The 16,854-nt window shown below is 46.1% G+C and overlaps 1 protein-coding gene across 3 annotated transcripts in view; it reads left to right on the forward strand.

The window, feature by feature from the left end:
* The window catches only part of ALPK1 (alpha kinase 1), a 47,333-nt gene extending 41,227 nt beyond the window's left edge, over positions 1-6,106 (forward strand). Inside the window, exons 5-8 of one of the 3 annotated variants that reach the window (XM_033134626.1) lie at positions 19-181; positions 1,332-1,518; positions 2,628-2,762; positions 3,068-6,106. In XM_033134626.1, coding sequence (XP_032990517.1) covers positions 19-181; positions 1,332-1,518; positions 2,628-2,762; positions 3,068-3,132 — 550 coding nt within the window. In that variant the 3' untranslated portion in view covers positions 3,133-6,106. Of the gene's footprint in view, positions 1-18; positions 182-1,331; positions 1,519-2,627 lie in introns of all 3 variants that reach the window. The other 2 variants (XM_033134625.1, XM_033134627.1) reach the window with 2 other exon arrangements.
* Positions 6,107-16,854: the final 10,748 nt, after the last annotated feature.

Raw genomic sequence — 16,854 nt, forward strand, 5'->3', positions numbered from 1 at the left:
GTTGTGCCCTGTCTGCAGGTATGTTGGGAAAGAGTACAAGGAACCAAAGGGGCTCTGGTGCCACTTTGCCGACGTGCAACGGCAGGTGACTGCGCAGCACTACGTCACAGAATTCAACAAGAGGCTGTACGAGCAGCAGATCCCAACACAGATATTCTACATCCCCTCTGTGGTACTGCTGGTAAGATGAAGCATGCCTGTAAATATGGGGCAGCTTAGATTTCTGTCGCCAACCTGCCATCCGTCTTTCACCATCATTCTGGGAAAATTCAGTCCACTCAGGCCCAGTCTCCTTTATCCCCCTATCCACCTGTGTCACCTGCTTAGACAGATGTGGGGGCTGTGACCCTCTGTGCCCTGAATGCCTGCTGACATTCAGGCCCCACAGGCCAGCTTAGCACTTTTAGTCTTGTCTCCGAACTTTCAGAGAGAGAGAGAAAGGACCGTAGCGATCATATCTAACACACCTTATCCCCTTGACATGACACGAGTCCCGTTTCACATCAGCCGCCAAGCCTGCCAACAAGCTATTACAAGCCATGCCTTGAAAACACCTGTAATGAGGAAAAATAATCATTACATTTTTACTTTCTAATAAATCTGTTAGGAAGTTATTAGATTTAGCCCAAAACTGTCTTCCTCTAATTTCTACGCATGAATTAAGCTCTGTCTGCCAGAACCACTGAGGCTAATCTCTTCACGAAGATATGTCTTTACATATAGGAAGGCAACCATCCCCACCGACTTTTGTGTTCTCTGGATAGGAAAACCCTGCTTCCCCAAAGATCCTTAGCTCATTCACACTTACAGGGTTGTTTTTCACTTTGGCCAGAGACATTTTTAGACCCATATTTTCCTCACAATGATAGCTATCATTAGTTTGCACTTTCCTTAGGCCAAGCACCATACCAGACATTTGACATCAACTTGGACCTTTGAAAGGACTCTACACAGTAGGTCACACACAGAAGGCTGGTGCTGAGATCCCCACGCAGCCCCAGGGCACGATGTGCCCACACACACTGGCGAGCTCACCCTGAGGACGGGTCACGACCCAGCTTCAGCTTGATGTGAGCATTTTCACAAAAGAATAACTTTAAATTCTATTATAATGCCATACAATGCTAAGCACATCACATGCATTTTCTCATGGAATCCTTACAACAATCTTATAAGGTCGCCCTTCTACCTGCTTTACAAATAAGGGAACCAAAATCTAGAGAAGTAACAGAGCTCCCACATGGCAAAGCTGGGGTTCAAAGCAAGATCTACCTGACCCACAAGGCCATGCCTTCCCCTTACGTTACATGGCCTCTGCTTCTATTTTTCAGATTTTAGAGGGCAAAACAATAAAGGGATGCATCAGTGTGGAGCCTTACATACTGGGAGAATTTGTTAAACTATCAAATAACACGAAAGTGGTGAAAACAGAATACAAAGCCACAGAATACGGCTTGGCCTACGGCCATTTTTCTTACGAGTTCTCCGGTCACAGAGATGTCGTGGTCGACTTACAAGGTTTGTGGCACTGGGGCTGCTTCTGGTTTTCAGTGTTATTTAGATGTGAGTGTGAGGTTTGCAAAGAGCTCTACCGACCCCTCCTCACTGGACTGTCCAGTACAATGGCCACTATTTGGAATGAGTCGATTTTATTCTACCGCCATGTAGATACCTGAAAAAAAGTAAAGCTCCTGTCAAATAATCAATGAAAAGATGGGCTCACATTTGCTGGCTCAATTCTGGAGCAAATCCACACCAGCTCTTGAGTGTCACACAGGTGGACTTGAGTGACGCAGGTCCCTTAACATGGAATGTTTCAGTGTGAGGACACCCCCACTTCCTTTGCTCCAGCCTCTGCCTTTATTTCCAGGCCAATACTGGGGCCACGACTGGGGTTGCTGGGGGACAGACGGCTGCATGCACGTGACTCTGACTCCTCCATTTCACGCATTTGTATTCGAGTCTTGTTTCAGTTCACCTGGTATATTGTGTATTAGAATTGTTAGTCAACACTCTGCACCTCCTTTAAATAATAACTGAGGTTATTATCATTATTTCTACTAATGATTCTATGATCATCCGCCAGCATGTTGTCTGCCCCCTCCCCTTGCAGTTACTGTCACTCTGTCACATCATGTTTTACAGTTATCTTGTTTATTAATCCACCCCACTTTAGAAGAATGTCAGCTCCAGGAGTACAGGTTTTTGACAAACTTGTCCATTTCCGCACCCCCAGTGCCCAAAACAGTGTTTTATGCAGTTTGTGCCCTTGGTAAATATTTGTTAAACCTACAAATACACAAATTAATGAAGAAGGCACTAAAGAAACTTCTGGATCATGAGAGTTCACTCCTGTGATTAATTACACTAAGTGCATTTGATTGCTCTCAAATTCCCTGAAAACTGGTGGTTTGGGTAAGTCATAGATGACAAATTATCCAAATTACTTATTCTCCTTCTGAAAAACAATAATTGGAATACACAGCACCACGTCCCTTAGCAGAAATTTTAAACACAAAACATGGGATGACCGAGTTTTGAGTGTCTCTAAGCCAATGCATTTTTCCTGAAACACCTGGCTGACGTTCTGGAGGATTTCGTTCTCAGACCATCTGTTTCTCTCCTAGGTTGGGTGACCGGTAATGGAAAAGGGCTCATCTACCTCACAGATCCCCAGATTCACTCTGTCGATCAGAAAGATGTCACCTCCAATTTTGGAAAAAGGGGGATTTTCTACTTCTTCAATAACCAGCACGTGGAATGTAATGAAATATGCCGTCGTCTTTCTCTGACAAGACCTTCGATTGAGAAACTAAATAACCCATAAACTGTACTGTGGCTGCGACAGCAGTGCGGGGTCTGTGACAGTAGTGGGAGGCTGCTACTGTCTGAGTTTTGAGTGTCTCTAAGCCAATGCAGTGAGGGGTCTGTAACACTGTAATGGGGGGCTGTGACAGTAATGGGGGGCAGTGACAGCGTAGTGGGAGGATGTAGTGTAAGGGGGGCTGTAGTGTAGGGGGCTGGTGACAGCCTAGTGCTGCTCTCCAGTGTTACATTGTCCTTCCAGGTACATGCACGACACAGCCTGGTCCCTGTGGGCTTAGGTGGCGTGTGGCTGGTTCTGGCCAGTGATTTCTGAGAGTGCTGACCAGCATCACTTCCAGGCCCATGTTCAAATGCCGGGGCAAGACCCCCGCATCTCTGTCCCTTTGCCACAATTACTGAGAGCACCAGTGCTGCCGCGAGGACGACTGGGGAAGAACCCCTGACCTGTGATGGGCGAAAGGTGACAAACTTCCGTGGCTCAAGTCACCGAGATTTGGGGGCTTTTGTCTCCATCTATCAAGACTGACACTATTGGTGTTTCGCTTACTGATTTAGAAGTTCTTTGTATATATTTAAGAATTTGGGATTTGTGATACGAGTTCCAGTTTTTTCTGTTTGTCTTTTCACACCTGACTTTGTGTGAAATGTTCTTCCATACAGATTTGTTTTGCATAGTTGAATTCATCAGTTTTTATTTTATGGCTTCTAGGTTCGTGTCTTCTGTGCATGTCCCCTGCTCTGGGCTTCTGGGTTGTGAACTCTTCCCACCATACACACACACACACACACACTCCCAGTGCACTCACATCTGGGAGAGTGCGGGGACACGTTTCAGTGGCCACCATAGTCCACACCTGACCACAGAGATCTGCTCCTTCACGCAGGTTTGGGGGCTGCTCCTCTGTGATGTAACGTACTAGCAACCCAAGGGGGGCCATGGGAACCCTGATTTATAGCCTTTCAGACAGAAGTACAGGTGTCAAGCTGGGACGTAGGGGCTGTGTTGTGGGCCTGTGGCCTCTGATGCTGACCCCAGGTAGAGGGGTCAGCCCTGAGGTGAGTTGTGGGACTTCCCGCTGGTGTCAGCTGTGCTGAGGGCAGTAGAGGTATCTGTGAGCACAGAAGGGACGACAGAATTAGCAGCCACCACACTGCACGCACCCTTCAGTGAAATAATGGACCTGGGCAAAAATTGCCCATAGCTGCTCAGCGGGGAGGACAGCAGTGGGCGGGGCCCTTTCCAACGGTTGGGGCCTGTCGGGGGTGCTGCTTGTACCTTAACAGCCCTGAGAGTGGGGCAGTGAGCCAGTGACAAAACCACATTTGGGGGATGATTAGGGATTTTTAGTGTGAACTGGCTATTAGATAAAATTAGTGAAGTGCTATCTTACTCTTTTCTAATTTCCTCCCCCTTCTTTAATGTTTATTTCTCACAGTAAAATGGATACTGGGAAATTTTCAAGTAATTTTTAGTAAAACTCCGTTATCATTTTTATACATTGAACTAAGTAATTGATCTTAATTTTAATTTTTTGCATGTAGCGTTGTAAAATGACAATATTTAAAAAGCTGATGTTGGGAGTCGAGTCCAGTTTAAGCAGACAATTCTTGGACCTTCCGACATCGGAAACGCCGAGCTTCTGTTACTGTCTCTCGGCAACGCTGTTGCTGTGAAGACGGTACGTGCCCTCCACGGTTTGGAGGCACACGTCCTCGGCCTAAACAGCTCCGTACAAACTAGGTGTAAAGTGTAAGGAGCAAGAGGGAGTGGGAGAAACAAACAGATCTCTCTGTTATGGGGCCCAGTTCTCCAGTGAGGGAGCTCTGCAGCTGCACGACGAGAAAAATGCTTCCGGAGCGCTAATGCCAGTGCGAATAATCCTTTCTTGGACGCCCAGCTTTGTCAGGTGAACCCCGGCCGGGCCCTCAGACTTGCCGTCCCCACTGCACACTCTGTCTGTCCCCTCAGGGCACGCAGCATCTTGACTGTTGAAAGAGAACAAGCAATCCATCATTGAACCAGGGAGTCCCTCTCTATAGAAAACTGAAATCAGCTGTGACACTGCTCAGCCCTCCTGTTTTGCAGATTAAAATGATACATGGCAGCTCACGTGTCACGAGGAAGATTAACTCGGTCATCTTGTTCTGCAGCCCAGACAAAAGAACTCCCCTCAAGCAGTAAAGTGGGAGCTCTACAGAAGCCGGAAAAGTTGGACTCAACTGTCCAGTGTAAAACAGAGAGTTTAACAAGAAAACAGAAAAAGACTGTTACTCTCCATTGTCGCTGCCTCAGAGCTGGGATGCAGAGAGCCGCCCTGAAGTCTGTACAAGGCGCTGCTGCTGGAGGTGCCATTTCGTCACCAGAGATGGGCACGCAGCTATTGTGACCGCCTTCGCGACTGATTTGAACGTGGCACAGTCACCAGGCAGCCGCACCCCAGGGGCTCGCAATGGGACGGTGGCCGTGCATCCTGCAGTCCCAGCACGGTTGTTCCATTGTGAGGCCTGCATAGCAGTTATGAGCCCTAAATGAGTCTCTCGTACAGAAAGGAACTCACAACGGCAGGCCTGTGAGGCCCCAAGCCGAGGCAAATCGTCAGATGACAAACTCGTCCTTTGTGAATAAATGAATCTGTGACTGTGCTATATTTGTTTTTGAAAGTGATTTTCAAAAGGAAGAAGAAAAATGAGTATCAGTGTTTGATTTTATATAAAATAAGTGCATTCATTAAAATTAATGTAAGAAAAATCTTTCTAATTAAATAATTTTTAAAATTTACAATAACTGTAAAGTTTCCTTTGCGTTCTGCAGTTTAGACCTTATACTGGAAGTGACACAGGCCAGAAAGAGAATTCTGTGATTCTCTCGGCTTCTCAGGAGCTCTCGGCAGCACCGTTACTGGAAGTGCCTCTGCTGTGTACACTGTGTGCGTCCTTCATCACACCAAATCCTTTCTAGAAGAACAGACCATTACTCCAGTCTAAGACAAATGTTTCTACTCCGTTCCTTCTCAGTAAAGTTTTGGTTGTTGCTTATCAATAGCTGGCTATCTGCTGTGCAAGAATGGATGAGGGCTCTGGAGCCTGTTTTCTCTGCCAAGGCCTGATACCAGCTTTCACCTTCTTTTCCTACACAAATCACTGAAAAGGAGAGGGGCTATTTCAATACGTTTGTCACCCATTTGCCATGGTCTCTTCCCAATGACAGGACCCATGGCGACGGGCTCTCCAGGCCACGTGCCCGGCATGTTTTCAATGGGGGCATTCTGTCTGAACTGGGCACCTGGTCCTGTGCGGGGTTCCCTTGGGCCGGACGGGACGGCTCTCTCTGAGCCAGCTGCATCACAGAGGGTCTGGATGGGGCCGGAGCCTCTGGCCAGCTGTACCTTCCCCAGCTGCCAGGCCCAGCCAGGCCAGCACACAGGCACCCATCTGAGTGGCCGGTCTCACTGCCCACCACAGACAGGTTGGCAAGACCCTTCCGAGGGTGCAGATAGAGGCTAAGAGCATGAGCCCAGGATCTCTGAGGCCTGCCTTCTGCAGAGACTCAAAGTCATAAATTGTTCTGACAAAAGCAATTTAAAACAGCAAAGTCCTAGGGCTTTCAGACAAGCGTCAACAAAAAGAACCTGAGACTGGGGTGGGTGTTAGAGCCCCGCAATGCAACTCGACCTCACCCCCCCACACCAAACAGGCCCGGCTCGTCCCCCCGCCACTCATGGCCCTTGTACCCCGTGCGTGCCCCCTGCACTGTCTGAGCTTAGCCAGGACACACACAACAAAGCGTGTTCCTGAGCATCTTGACTTGGCATATCACATACCAAGCCAAATCACACGTTGCATCTCCAAATTACATTGCCAAGTGTCAGCGTTTATGGCATTCAGCGCTTGGTGACCAGAGGGGGACGCCCGGAGCAATGCTGAGGACTGCTGTTTACGACCTGCCCTGAAGAGGACTGTCAGGCTGCTCGCAGCTGACAATCAGGACACAGACAGCTCCAAAGGTCCCGTGTCAGGACAGTGCCTGTTTTGTCCCCAAGAACTTTAAAAACTCAATTACAATACAGACCAAGATGAATGAAGTGCATTCCAAGCGTATGACGTCCTGACGGTGCTGGCAAATGTGCCCAAACACCATGCTGAGGATATCTGCCCGCCAGAGAGAGTCTCAACAACCAAGAGGCAGACTGAGCAAGTTAGGGATTTATACACGTTAACAGTCAGTCCAGTTAGCAAGAAAATCTTGTTTCAGGAAGCCTCTCACAGTTCGGAACAGCTGACACGCAACTGTTGGAGGCCACAGCCATCCCTGCCAGGTGTGCACACGCACTGGAGGGTCTTCCCTCGGGAAGACTAAGTACACATTCCCTCTGTTGAAATGGCTTCCCTTTGGCCCCTGCAAAGGAACCCTAGGGTTATTTTCTCTTTCCACCCTCAAAATAATTGTACGTTTCTTATGAAAAGAGGAAAGATTCAGAGGCACGGGCACCTGACTGTACATTCACAAGTGGGACCTTTAAGGAGATACACCCACCCACCTTTGGTTTTTTTGAGAAAACTTTTTTAAAAAAATCCAGACTGTGGACGGCTGCTTCTCAGCTGGAAAGGTCCCTCTGAATGCGCCGTCCATGACATTAGCTAGAAATGACCCTTGTCGTGGCTGTCAGCATGTGGGACAGAAGAAACATGAAAGGACACACCCGAAAGATGGTTCCCTGAATAGGCCACTTGGATGGTAGAGGAGACGCTCTGTCATGGCCGCACGACCTCCTGAGGACCTGCTCCCACGTGTCCGGCCCTGTATTGGTGGCTCCGAGGGCCACGGCCACTGGGAACTGCAGCGTCTGAACTGGACTCCACGCCCAAGTGACCTCAGCATTTCCCCACTAAGAACACCAGCAAGGTGACCTGCCTCAAATGTAGCTGTTGTAGACTCTTGATTACATACTCCTTTCTATACACATTTTTAGGGGAATAAACTGAGGAAAAGGTTCTCATTATACATTGTCCCCACGATTTCCCTGCTGTGTAGCTGTTTCGGAAAGGACTTTGCTAAGCAGAGTGGGCTCTGTTCTTGCAGAAGAAACAGTTAAATTACGGAGCCAGCTGGCGGCTTGCCTGGAGATTGGGGAGGAAAGTGTGCCTTCCCCCGTCTTCCCGTGTCACCACCAAACTGCTTCTTATACCCTCTATCCCATCCCTTTCCTCCCTTCCCCCCACCCTAAGGCCACAAAGATTAAAATGAAAAAGTACGGACTTCTGACACAGAGGTCATTCATGGGGCTACACCCACTTTCTGGCCTTTCCACTTCTGGGCAATAGCTTTGAAACATCAGCTTGGGGTCAGGGCCTCCTGGTTCTACATGTGGTCACTCTCCTTGGGTCCTTGAAGGGCCTGGGGCAACCACAGGCAACCCTAGCTCTCTGCTTAAGAAAGAGTGGTGCCCAGCCCCTCAGAACCTTGGGGATCCCACACATCAGTGGGTAGAAGACAACCCCCTTGGGTGGAGCTGTGAGGATCAGAGCTGACACTATGAAGGACCTGGCATGGTGGCTGACACCTTCTGGCGTTCAGTAAAGGATAGGGTTTCAAGCCGTTATTATCCAGCTCCTCCCCCCAAGGCAGTTGTGTGGAATTTATTTTCCCGTTCTCACTGTCGCTAGCTTTGGTGGCCAAGACCACTTATCTGCATGTAAGCTCAGAATCTCCCCGGACACAGGGGACAGGCGTGGTCGCAGGGAGAAGTGATTTGTGACTAGGGTGGGGGAAGGAAACACAGAGTGCCATCACCAGTAGTCACAGGTTCAGTTCACGTAGCTCGTTTGTTACTGACCTACATTCATCATTATCATGTCACCTGGAAATATTATTTCAACCATATCAGTTTGCGTTTTGTTTTTGTTTTGTTTTGTTAGTCAAAATAGTCTAATACTGGCAAGTTCATAGGGTGCAACCTAAATGACACTCAAACGGGGTCCTCTCATTATCAGGTAGTCCCACAGCCTCCCTGCCTCACCTGGGAAACTCTTACTTGTCCTTTGAGACTCAGCTCTGGTGTTACCTCCCCTGACCTTCTCCTCCTGCCCTCCAGTAACACACACGCACGCACACGCATGCTCATGCACTCACGCAGAGATGTCATTGCACCATCACAGACCTTCGTGGAAGAACCTCAATTGCACAGTAATCACTTGTTTATGTATCTGCCTCCCCATTTGATTATGGGCACGTGAAAGCAGAGACTGTGAGTTGGATTTGTCAGCCCCAGTGCCCTGCCCGGCACTTGGCTGGTAATAAGGCCCTGCTGAATGAAAGAATTAAATCATTAAAAATCACAAGATTAATTAAGAGTATAGTTTCATGGTTGGCCCACTGTGGCACAACTCCTGCTGTAACACAGTGTTTAACACAGTGCCAGAGCACGTGTTCCAAAGGTTTGTGAGCTGAATGGATGAATGATGGCAGGTGAAAAATCTCTTAATTAGATGAGAGGGTCCTCTTTATTTGTAGGACCCGAATAAGAAAGGCCTTCTCAGACACTGAAAAAAGCTATGCCGACATCTTTGTTTTACAAAAGACTCATCTGAATGATAATGACTGTGGAAAATGGATTAGCTCCTGGGCGGACAGGGGTTTTTGTTTGTTTGTTATTTGTTTTTGTTTTTATGTCTGAGGAAAGAAGTAAAAAAGCTTGAGTGCTTCATTGCTTATGGAGATTCAGTCCCCTCTTATTTTCCATGATTTTGATTTTAGTGCTTATTTAATAAAGAAAAACTATTTGTGGTACACAAGTTAAAATTAGTAAAAAATAAAAATTGTTCTTAGTATTGTATTAATGTTGATTTTTATCATTATTTTTTATATCTGCAAATCAGATAATCTGGAGAAAGTGATTACCATCTGTTTTTGGCCTCCAGTGATGAGCATAATTCTCTCTAGGAGTACCTTACTTCAGTGGCCAAAATGTGTTAGTGATCTAATTTTTTTAAGATGATCAATAAATGCTGCTAACCTACATCATATGTATTATTATTTAATATGCTTCGGATAAAGCATGAACTATTTTAAACATAAGTGATAAAAAAGGCCTAATTTATTGGTCTTGGCTCAGAAGCCAGGTGTTTTTAAGTGGAATAAAAAGGGTATTTTTCAAGTTTCAAGTATTAAAGAGTGTGGCTCCTCCTTTAGACAGACAAGCATTGCTGAGACTGAGGGCCCATCCATCAAAAGGCAACACAAGCACGTAACTTTCCCGTAACCAAACCTCTGCCCTCATTGACTATTTCTTCCCTCAATCTCAAGATCATTCTTTATTACTACCATCCCAGGGTTACGAAAAGATTGACAGGATCACCCTAAAAGAATTAGAAAGAGACTGGTGAGGAAGCTGCAGAAAGAAAGTTTGAAGCTAGCAGAGGTTTGTTCACAAGGTTTAAGGAGAGACGTCGTCTCCGTAACATAAAAGTACAAAGGGAAGCAGCCAGTTCTCCAGACGTTTAGTAAGATAATTCATGAAGGTGGCTGCACTAAACAACAGGTTTCCAATGAGATGAAGCAGCCTCATATTGGAAGAAGATGCCATCTGAGACTTTCATGGCTGGAGAGGAGAGTCAATGCATGACTTCAAAGCTTCAAAGGACAGGCTGACTCTCCTGTGAGGAGCTCATGCAGCTGGTGACTTGAAGTTGAAGCCAGTGCTCATTTACCATTGAGAAAACCCCAGGGCCCTTGGGAATTATGCTCAGTCTACTCTGTCTGTGCTCTGTCAATGGAACAAAAGCCAAGTCTGCTAATAACATGGCTTACTGAATATTTTGAGCCCACTGTACAATTTGGCTCACAAATATAGAGACCAAATATAGAGACCTACTGCTCAGAAAAAAAGGATTCCTTTCAAAATATGACTGCTCAGTGACAATGCACCTGATCACCCAAGAGCTCTGACGGAGACGGACAATAAGATTAATGTTATTTTCATGCCGCTAACACAACATCCATCCTGCAGGCCACGGACCAAGGAGTACTTTTGACGTTCAAGTCATATTATTTAAGAAATACATTTCGTTAGGCTACAGCTGCCATGGACAGTGATTCCTCTGATGGATCTGGGCAATGTGAATCAAAAGCCTTTGGGAAAGGACTCACCATTCTAGATGCCATTAAGAACATGTGTGATTCATGGGAAGAGATCACAATATCAACATTACAGGAGTTTAGAAGTCACCCAACCCTCATGGATAACTTTGAGGGATCACAACTTCAGTGGAGGAAGTAACTGCAGACGTGGTGGCAATAGCAAGAAAACTAGAATTAGAGCCTGAAGATGTGACTGAACTGCTGCAATCTCGTGATAAATCTTTAACTGATGAAGAGTTGCTTCTTATGGATGAGCAAACAAAGTGATTTTGTGAGATGGACTCTACTCCTGGTGAAGATGCTGTGAAGACTGTTGAAAGGACAACAAAGGATTGAGAACATTACACCAACTTAGTTAATAAAGCAGAGGCAGGGTTTGAGAGGACTGACTCCAATTTTGACAGAAGCTCTACTATGGGTTAAATGCTGTCAACCATCATCGTGTGCTACAGAGAAGTATTTGGAGAAAGGAAGAGTCCGTCAACACAACAAACTACATTGTTGTCTTATTTTAAGAAATTGCCACGGCCACCCAGCCTTCAGCAGCCACCAGCCTTACCAAGGACCACAGGCATCCTGAAAGGAAGTCATGGCATCACCCGCAGCTAAGCTCTCACGCAGGGTAGTGAGGGGCTGGCTGGCAACGCTCGACATCAGAAACATTTCAGTGACCAGGTGGATAAAGGAAGAAGCCGACTCATCCTCCTCTCGAGCCACACGTTTGAAGTCAGGTAGACCTGCTGCTGGCCAGGGGGAGAGGGCTTGAATTGTGGCTTGAATCGGCCACAGTTCTTAACTGTAAAAATGCCACTCTGAAGTCAGTGGTAGTTACGATTATTCTGATTTCTAGTGATCTGGATTTTTCTTTGATACTTCAATGGAACTCAAGTTATTTTTGAAATAACTAAAAATATAAACCTATAAAATTCTTATACTTAACATACCATGTACATTAGATACTCATCTATTTCAAGAAACTAATAAATAGCAACCATTTATCGGGACTTACTCTACGCCAAGCACATGACCTGTGATAGCTCAGTTAACTCTGTTTAGATGGAACTAAGGCCAAAGCTGAGGTGCTCCAGCCCACCCAGCACGTAAACACTACAAGTGACACTAGGACCCACACTGACGGATGCCCAGGCATGTAATCCTCAGGGTATTCAAGTGTAATGTTCCTCTTCTGTTGTGATAGAGCAGTACAAACCAAAGCTCAAGTCCATTTCAATACTTGTAAAAGGCAATTATTCTTGCCTCTTAATCTATTCAAGCAATTGTGTTTATATAGAATGTATTCTGAACCCCTAACTCCTACCTCATCCACTACCTCACAGAATTATTAAAGTATGTTCTTCTCAGCGGTAGAAACTTCTGGGTGCAGCTTGAAAAGATGAAGTACTGTATAAAGAAGAGAAATGGTTGTTTAGGCAGATCTGTCTATGACAAATTTGGGGGAAGGGCTAACACTTGAACAACCTTCTTTCTTCTTATCAAAGAAAAAAAGGGTCACTGAGATGTGTCTTAATTGGGTCTGCATATAAATAGGAATTGAGAACTGATTGTTCTGTGTCTATGAAAAATTCCTTCATTCATCAACATGAACTCAACAAGTATTTGCTGAGCTCTCACTGTGTGGGAGGCATGTCGGGTGTTAGAGACAGCAGCGTGGAACAAAGCTGGAGCTTCCTTTCTAAGGAGGGATCATGTGAACACGAGTGAGACGCTCTGCTTGGAGGTGGTGAGTGTGGGAAAAGTGAGGATGGCTGTGTGCGTGCAAAGCAATGTACCTCACAACTGGACAAGAGTACAGGAATCATGTGTGTCCCATACTCTGTCTCTAAATAAAATAATACGTAAAAGTAAGCCATATGCTTATAAAGGGAAAAGGTCATTTGCTGACTTGGCTCTCCTAACGTCTGTATGTCATGTGCTCGCTGGAAGATCAATGCTTTCTACATGCTCTGGAGCTCAGTGACAGAGCAGGACAGTCCACCCAGCCTTTGGGACGATTCTGAGGCATGATTCTGAGTTGGTACCAGGAGGGCTCTGGTCTTGGTCTGGAGTGAAACACTGCTGCCTCCGCGTGCTCTGAGCTCCCCACCCCCAGCAACCAGACATCATGTTAATAAGCCTCGATTTGTAAATCACAGCTCCCTCACTCCAGCCCAGCCCCCTTGGCCAGGCTCCTACTCTCTGCTCAATGGCACAGATGCGGCTTTGAGTTGCCTGGGATCAGGCAGCTATTAGCAGCAAATCCAGTGAGGGAAATTAATGAAGGAGACAACTAATAAAAGACAGCTCAGGACAGCCAGACTAACTTGCTCCAAGCAGTAATTAACTTTTTTCTTTTTTTTTTAAGCTCATGAAGGTAAATATGCCATGGGCAGTGGTCCAGGCCAACTCTTCTTTATTAAGAAGGCGAGGGCAGAGCCATTCATGGGAGCTGAGGCTTAGGCTGTACTCCCCTGAGAAGGACAATTTTCAGTCAGAGTATGATGTGTACATGGGGTCATGAGCCCAGAGCAGAGGCACCTGTAGTGTGAAGGGGGAAAGCAGAAGGTGGGGAGCCTGAGTCTGAATAAAGGGACGGTCACCCAATGACTGAAAGCAGCTTCAAACGGCTTGTACAGGTTCTTAATATCTTTCTTAAGGTTTGCTTTTCTTCCCCACCTAAAACAGTCAGTGCAAGTGCCAAATGAAAACCAAGGCTGGATTCAAGGTACATAGTAAATCCTAGGTGTTACTGAGCCTGAGCCTGGTGTGACAGACAGGTCACCTGCCTTCCCCAAGCCCAATTTCCATCTTTAAAGACACAGCTGTAAAAGGCAACTTAACACTTGGTTTTTCCATCTATTTTTTGAGAATCAATATGGTTCTTTTAAATCTTTCTGAAAATACAAGGGGTGATCAACAAATAGTGAATGTTTAAATTTAAAAAAAAAAATTACAGTAAAAGACACATTACCTTTAACCCCCCTCAAAACACTCCCCCTTGCTTTGAACACTCTTATCCCATCATGCCTGCCACTTTCTGAAGCAGTTCTGGAAGTCCTCTTTTGTGAGTGTCTTTAGTTACACTGTCATGGCTGCCTCCATGTCCTGAATCATTTTGACTTTGAGGAAGAACCAGAAGTTGCACGGTGCCAGATCCAGTGAATAAGGTGGATGAGGACACACTGTAATGTTTTTATTTGACAGAAGTTGCTGTACCAGAAGTGATGTATAACATGAAGCCTTTCCATTGTGATCACAAAATACAGTGAACACTATAGCCGAGTGCCATCCAACAGAAAGGCAGGGATCTTCAATATGGGAAGCAGTGGTCAAACCTTAGAAACAGTGTGTGACAAGTTTCTACTTGTTCAGTGCAGTCACTCGGGTGTGAGCTACAGTTGAAAGAAAGTGTGTTTTAAAGTGTGCCGTCAATCATCCTCCATCGTGACAATGCTCTATGTCACATATCGCTTCCGGTACATGGCAATTTCTGTCAAATAAAAACATGACGGTGTGTCCTCATGTACCGTATTCATGCGATCTGGCACTGTGTGACTTCTGTCTCTTCCCCAAAGTCAAAATGACCATGAAAGGTAAACATTTTGAATTGATTCAGGATATGGAGGCAGCCACAAAAGCGCAACTAAAGACACTCAGGAAAGAGGACTTCCAGAACTGTTTCAGAAAGTGGCAGGAACGATTGGATAAGTGTGTTCAAAGCGAGGGGGAGTATTTTGAGGGTGATTAATGGCAATGTGTCTTTTACTGTAATAAAATTTTTTAAATTTAAATATTCACTGTATTGTTACATCACACCTCATATATCAAGATAAAATGGTTAGGGTTTATCCGAAAGTGTTTCCAAAAGCAAACTATCATATTTTATAAAAACTTTGAAAATGAGACCTAAAAGAGACTTTGGAAACATCTAGTCTTAGGTCAGGCCTGTGAGTCATGGTCACACAGCCGGTCAGTCACAGGGGACTCTCACCATAAACTAAGCCTCTTACTCAGTCCAGTGCTCTGGCCTCTCCAAAGTGACAAGGCCACCACTTAGCCTGAGTGGACAGGTACTTATCGTACTTCAGGTAAATAGTACTTGAGTCACACTGTCCCCTTGTAGGCTTGGGCACAACAGGAGCAATTGACATTAATTATCACAGTGAGTTTGGTCCATGCTGTCCCAGGAATCAATCAACTCCAAACCAGCCTCCAGAACCGACTGAAACCACTCATTCCCGTTCAGGAGAGAATCAGCTACCTGCAGGGCTCCCCCAAGGACAGGTGCCCATGAGTGGGTGCTGTCCTGCTGACTGCCCCGAATCAGTGATGGTACAGGACAGGCAGCCACCTGACATTACTTCCACAGGACAGCAGCGAGGCTGTGTGACGTGTGACAGAAATTTACGTGTGCTTGCTTCCACATCAGCAGTGTGGAGAAATGGAATCAAAGTTTGTTACAGGGAGATAGAAGGAAACGGGGACAGGGGCACTATTAAAAATAAAACACCTTTTATTATATAAGGTATGTAAGGGAGTCAAATTCATAGATACAGAAGAATAGGGGTTTCCAGGGCCTGGGGAGGGGAAAGGAAGTTGTTTGATGAATAGCGTTTCAGTTTTGCAGAATAAAAAAGTTCTGGAGACGGGATACAGGATTGTGTGAATATACTTGACTCCGCTGAACTCGCCACCTAACAATGGCTGCAATGATTTTTTTAAAAATCACTTTTAGGATTGTTATAGACTTGGAGACATTAAAGCTTTATTGCATAGCCAAAAATAAAAATAGCTGTTTTAAGAGAATCTTCAAACTCTTCAGATGTGAACCACTAAGTTTTGGGCAATTATAAGCCTTTTTTTCTTGCTACAAATAAGTGATATTGTCCTCAAACAAATATGCATCCGTGTTAATTCAAGTAGGATGTTACAATACATGACAATCACCAAATGTTTCTGGCTTTTAACTCACAAGATTTTTCTCCCTGAGTCAACACCCACTGTGATTTTTGGGGACTCAGAAGGACTGCTGCTCCTTAGATGGTCACTCAGAGCCGGACCATCTCAAGACAAGAGGACACGGAGACCCCAGGTGGCTCCAACAGGAGCGGCCTGCACATGCCCATTAGGGCTAGTCCATCACGTGGAGACGAGCTCTGTCCTCCACAGACAGCAGCGGGTTCTCTGGGTTGGAATGAATGAAATCGCAGGCTTTGGACACGAGCTGCAGAGGCGTGACAACGACATATGTGCCCTGGAACATGCAGGAATATTGCCTTGTGTCAGGACAAGACAGTCCTCCAACAGCCGTGCAGGGCTCAAGGGCAGCCGCGCACAGCCGCCAAGGTCACGGGCTGGGGAAGCACGCGAGGACTGTGTGGGCTGCTCCGTGTGGTTTGGAGACTCCGACTCCCCTCGAATATGCCAACAAAATGTCTAAAATTCAAGTGTGCCATGACCGCAAGAATCTGAAGCCTGATGTTTACCAACACCCCTTCTCAGATCTTGTAACAGCACTTATTTTCCAGGGGAGGAAAAGAGAGCTACGTAAGGAGAAGGTGGAACTGTGGTCTCCTTCTGGGGCAGTGTAGGCAGTAGCAGCTACCTGGGCAGGTGTGGCCACAGGGATTTGCTCCCGCTGCTGCATGTGCTGTGCATTCCCACCTCACACATGCTGGTCTTCGGAGAGCGACCATCAGAGAGCGACCGACCGTGAGGCCACGGGGAGGACTGCTCAGCGCCTCCCCCATCAGTGCAGCTTCAGCTTCTGTAGTTTAGAACCATTTTGCACAGGAAAACGCTAGGAAGTCTAGACCGCCCTCCCCAGTGCAGGAGAGCAGAATCTCCTGAAATTCCAGAACAGTTCTGCTCAAGTAGAACCAAAACCCTTTTTA

Source organism: Rhinolophus ferrumequinum, chromosome 18 (assembly GCF_004115265.2).
Source record: "Rhinolophus ferrumequinum isolate MPI-CBG mRhiFer1 chromosome 18, mRhiFer1_v1.p, whole genome shotgun sequence".
NCBI lineage: Eukaryota > Metazoa > Chordata > Mammalia > Chiroptera > Rhinolophidae > Rhinolophus > Rhinolophus ferrumequinum.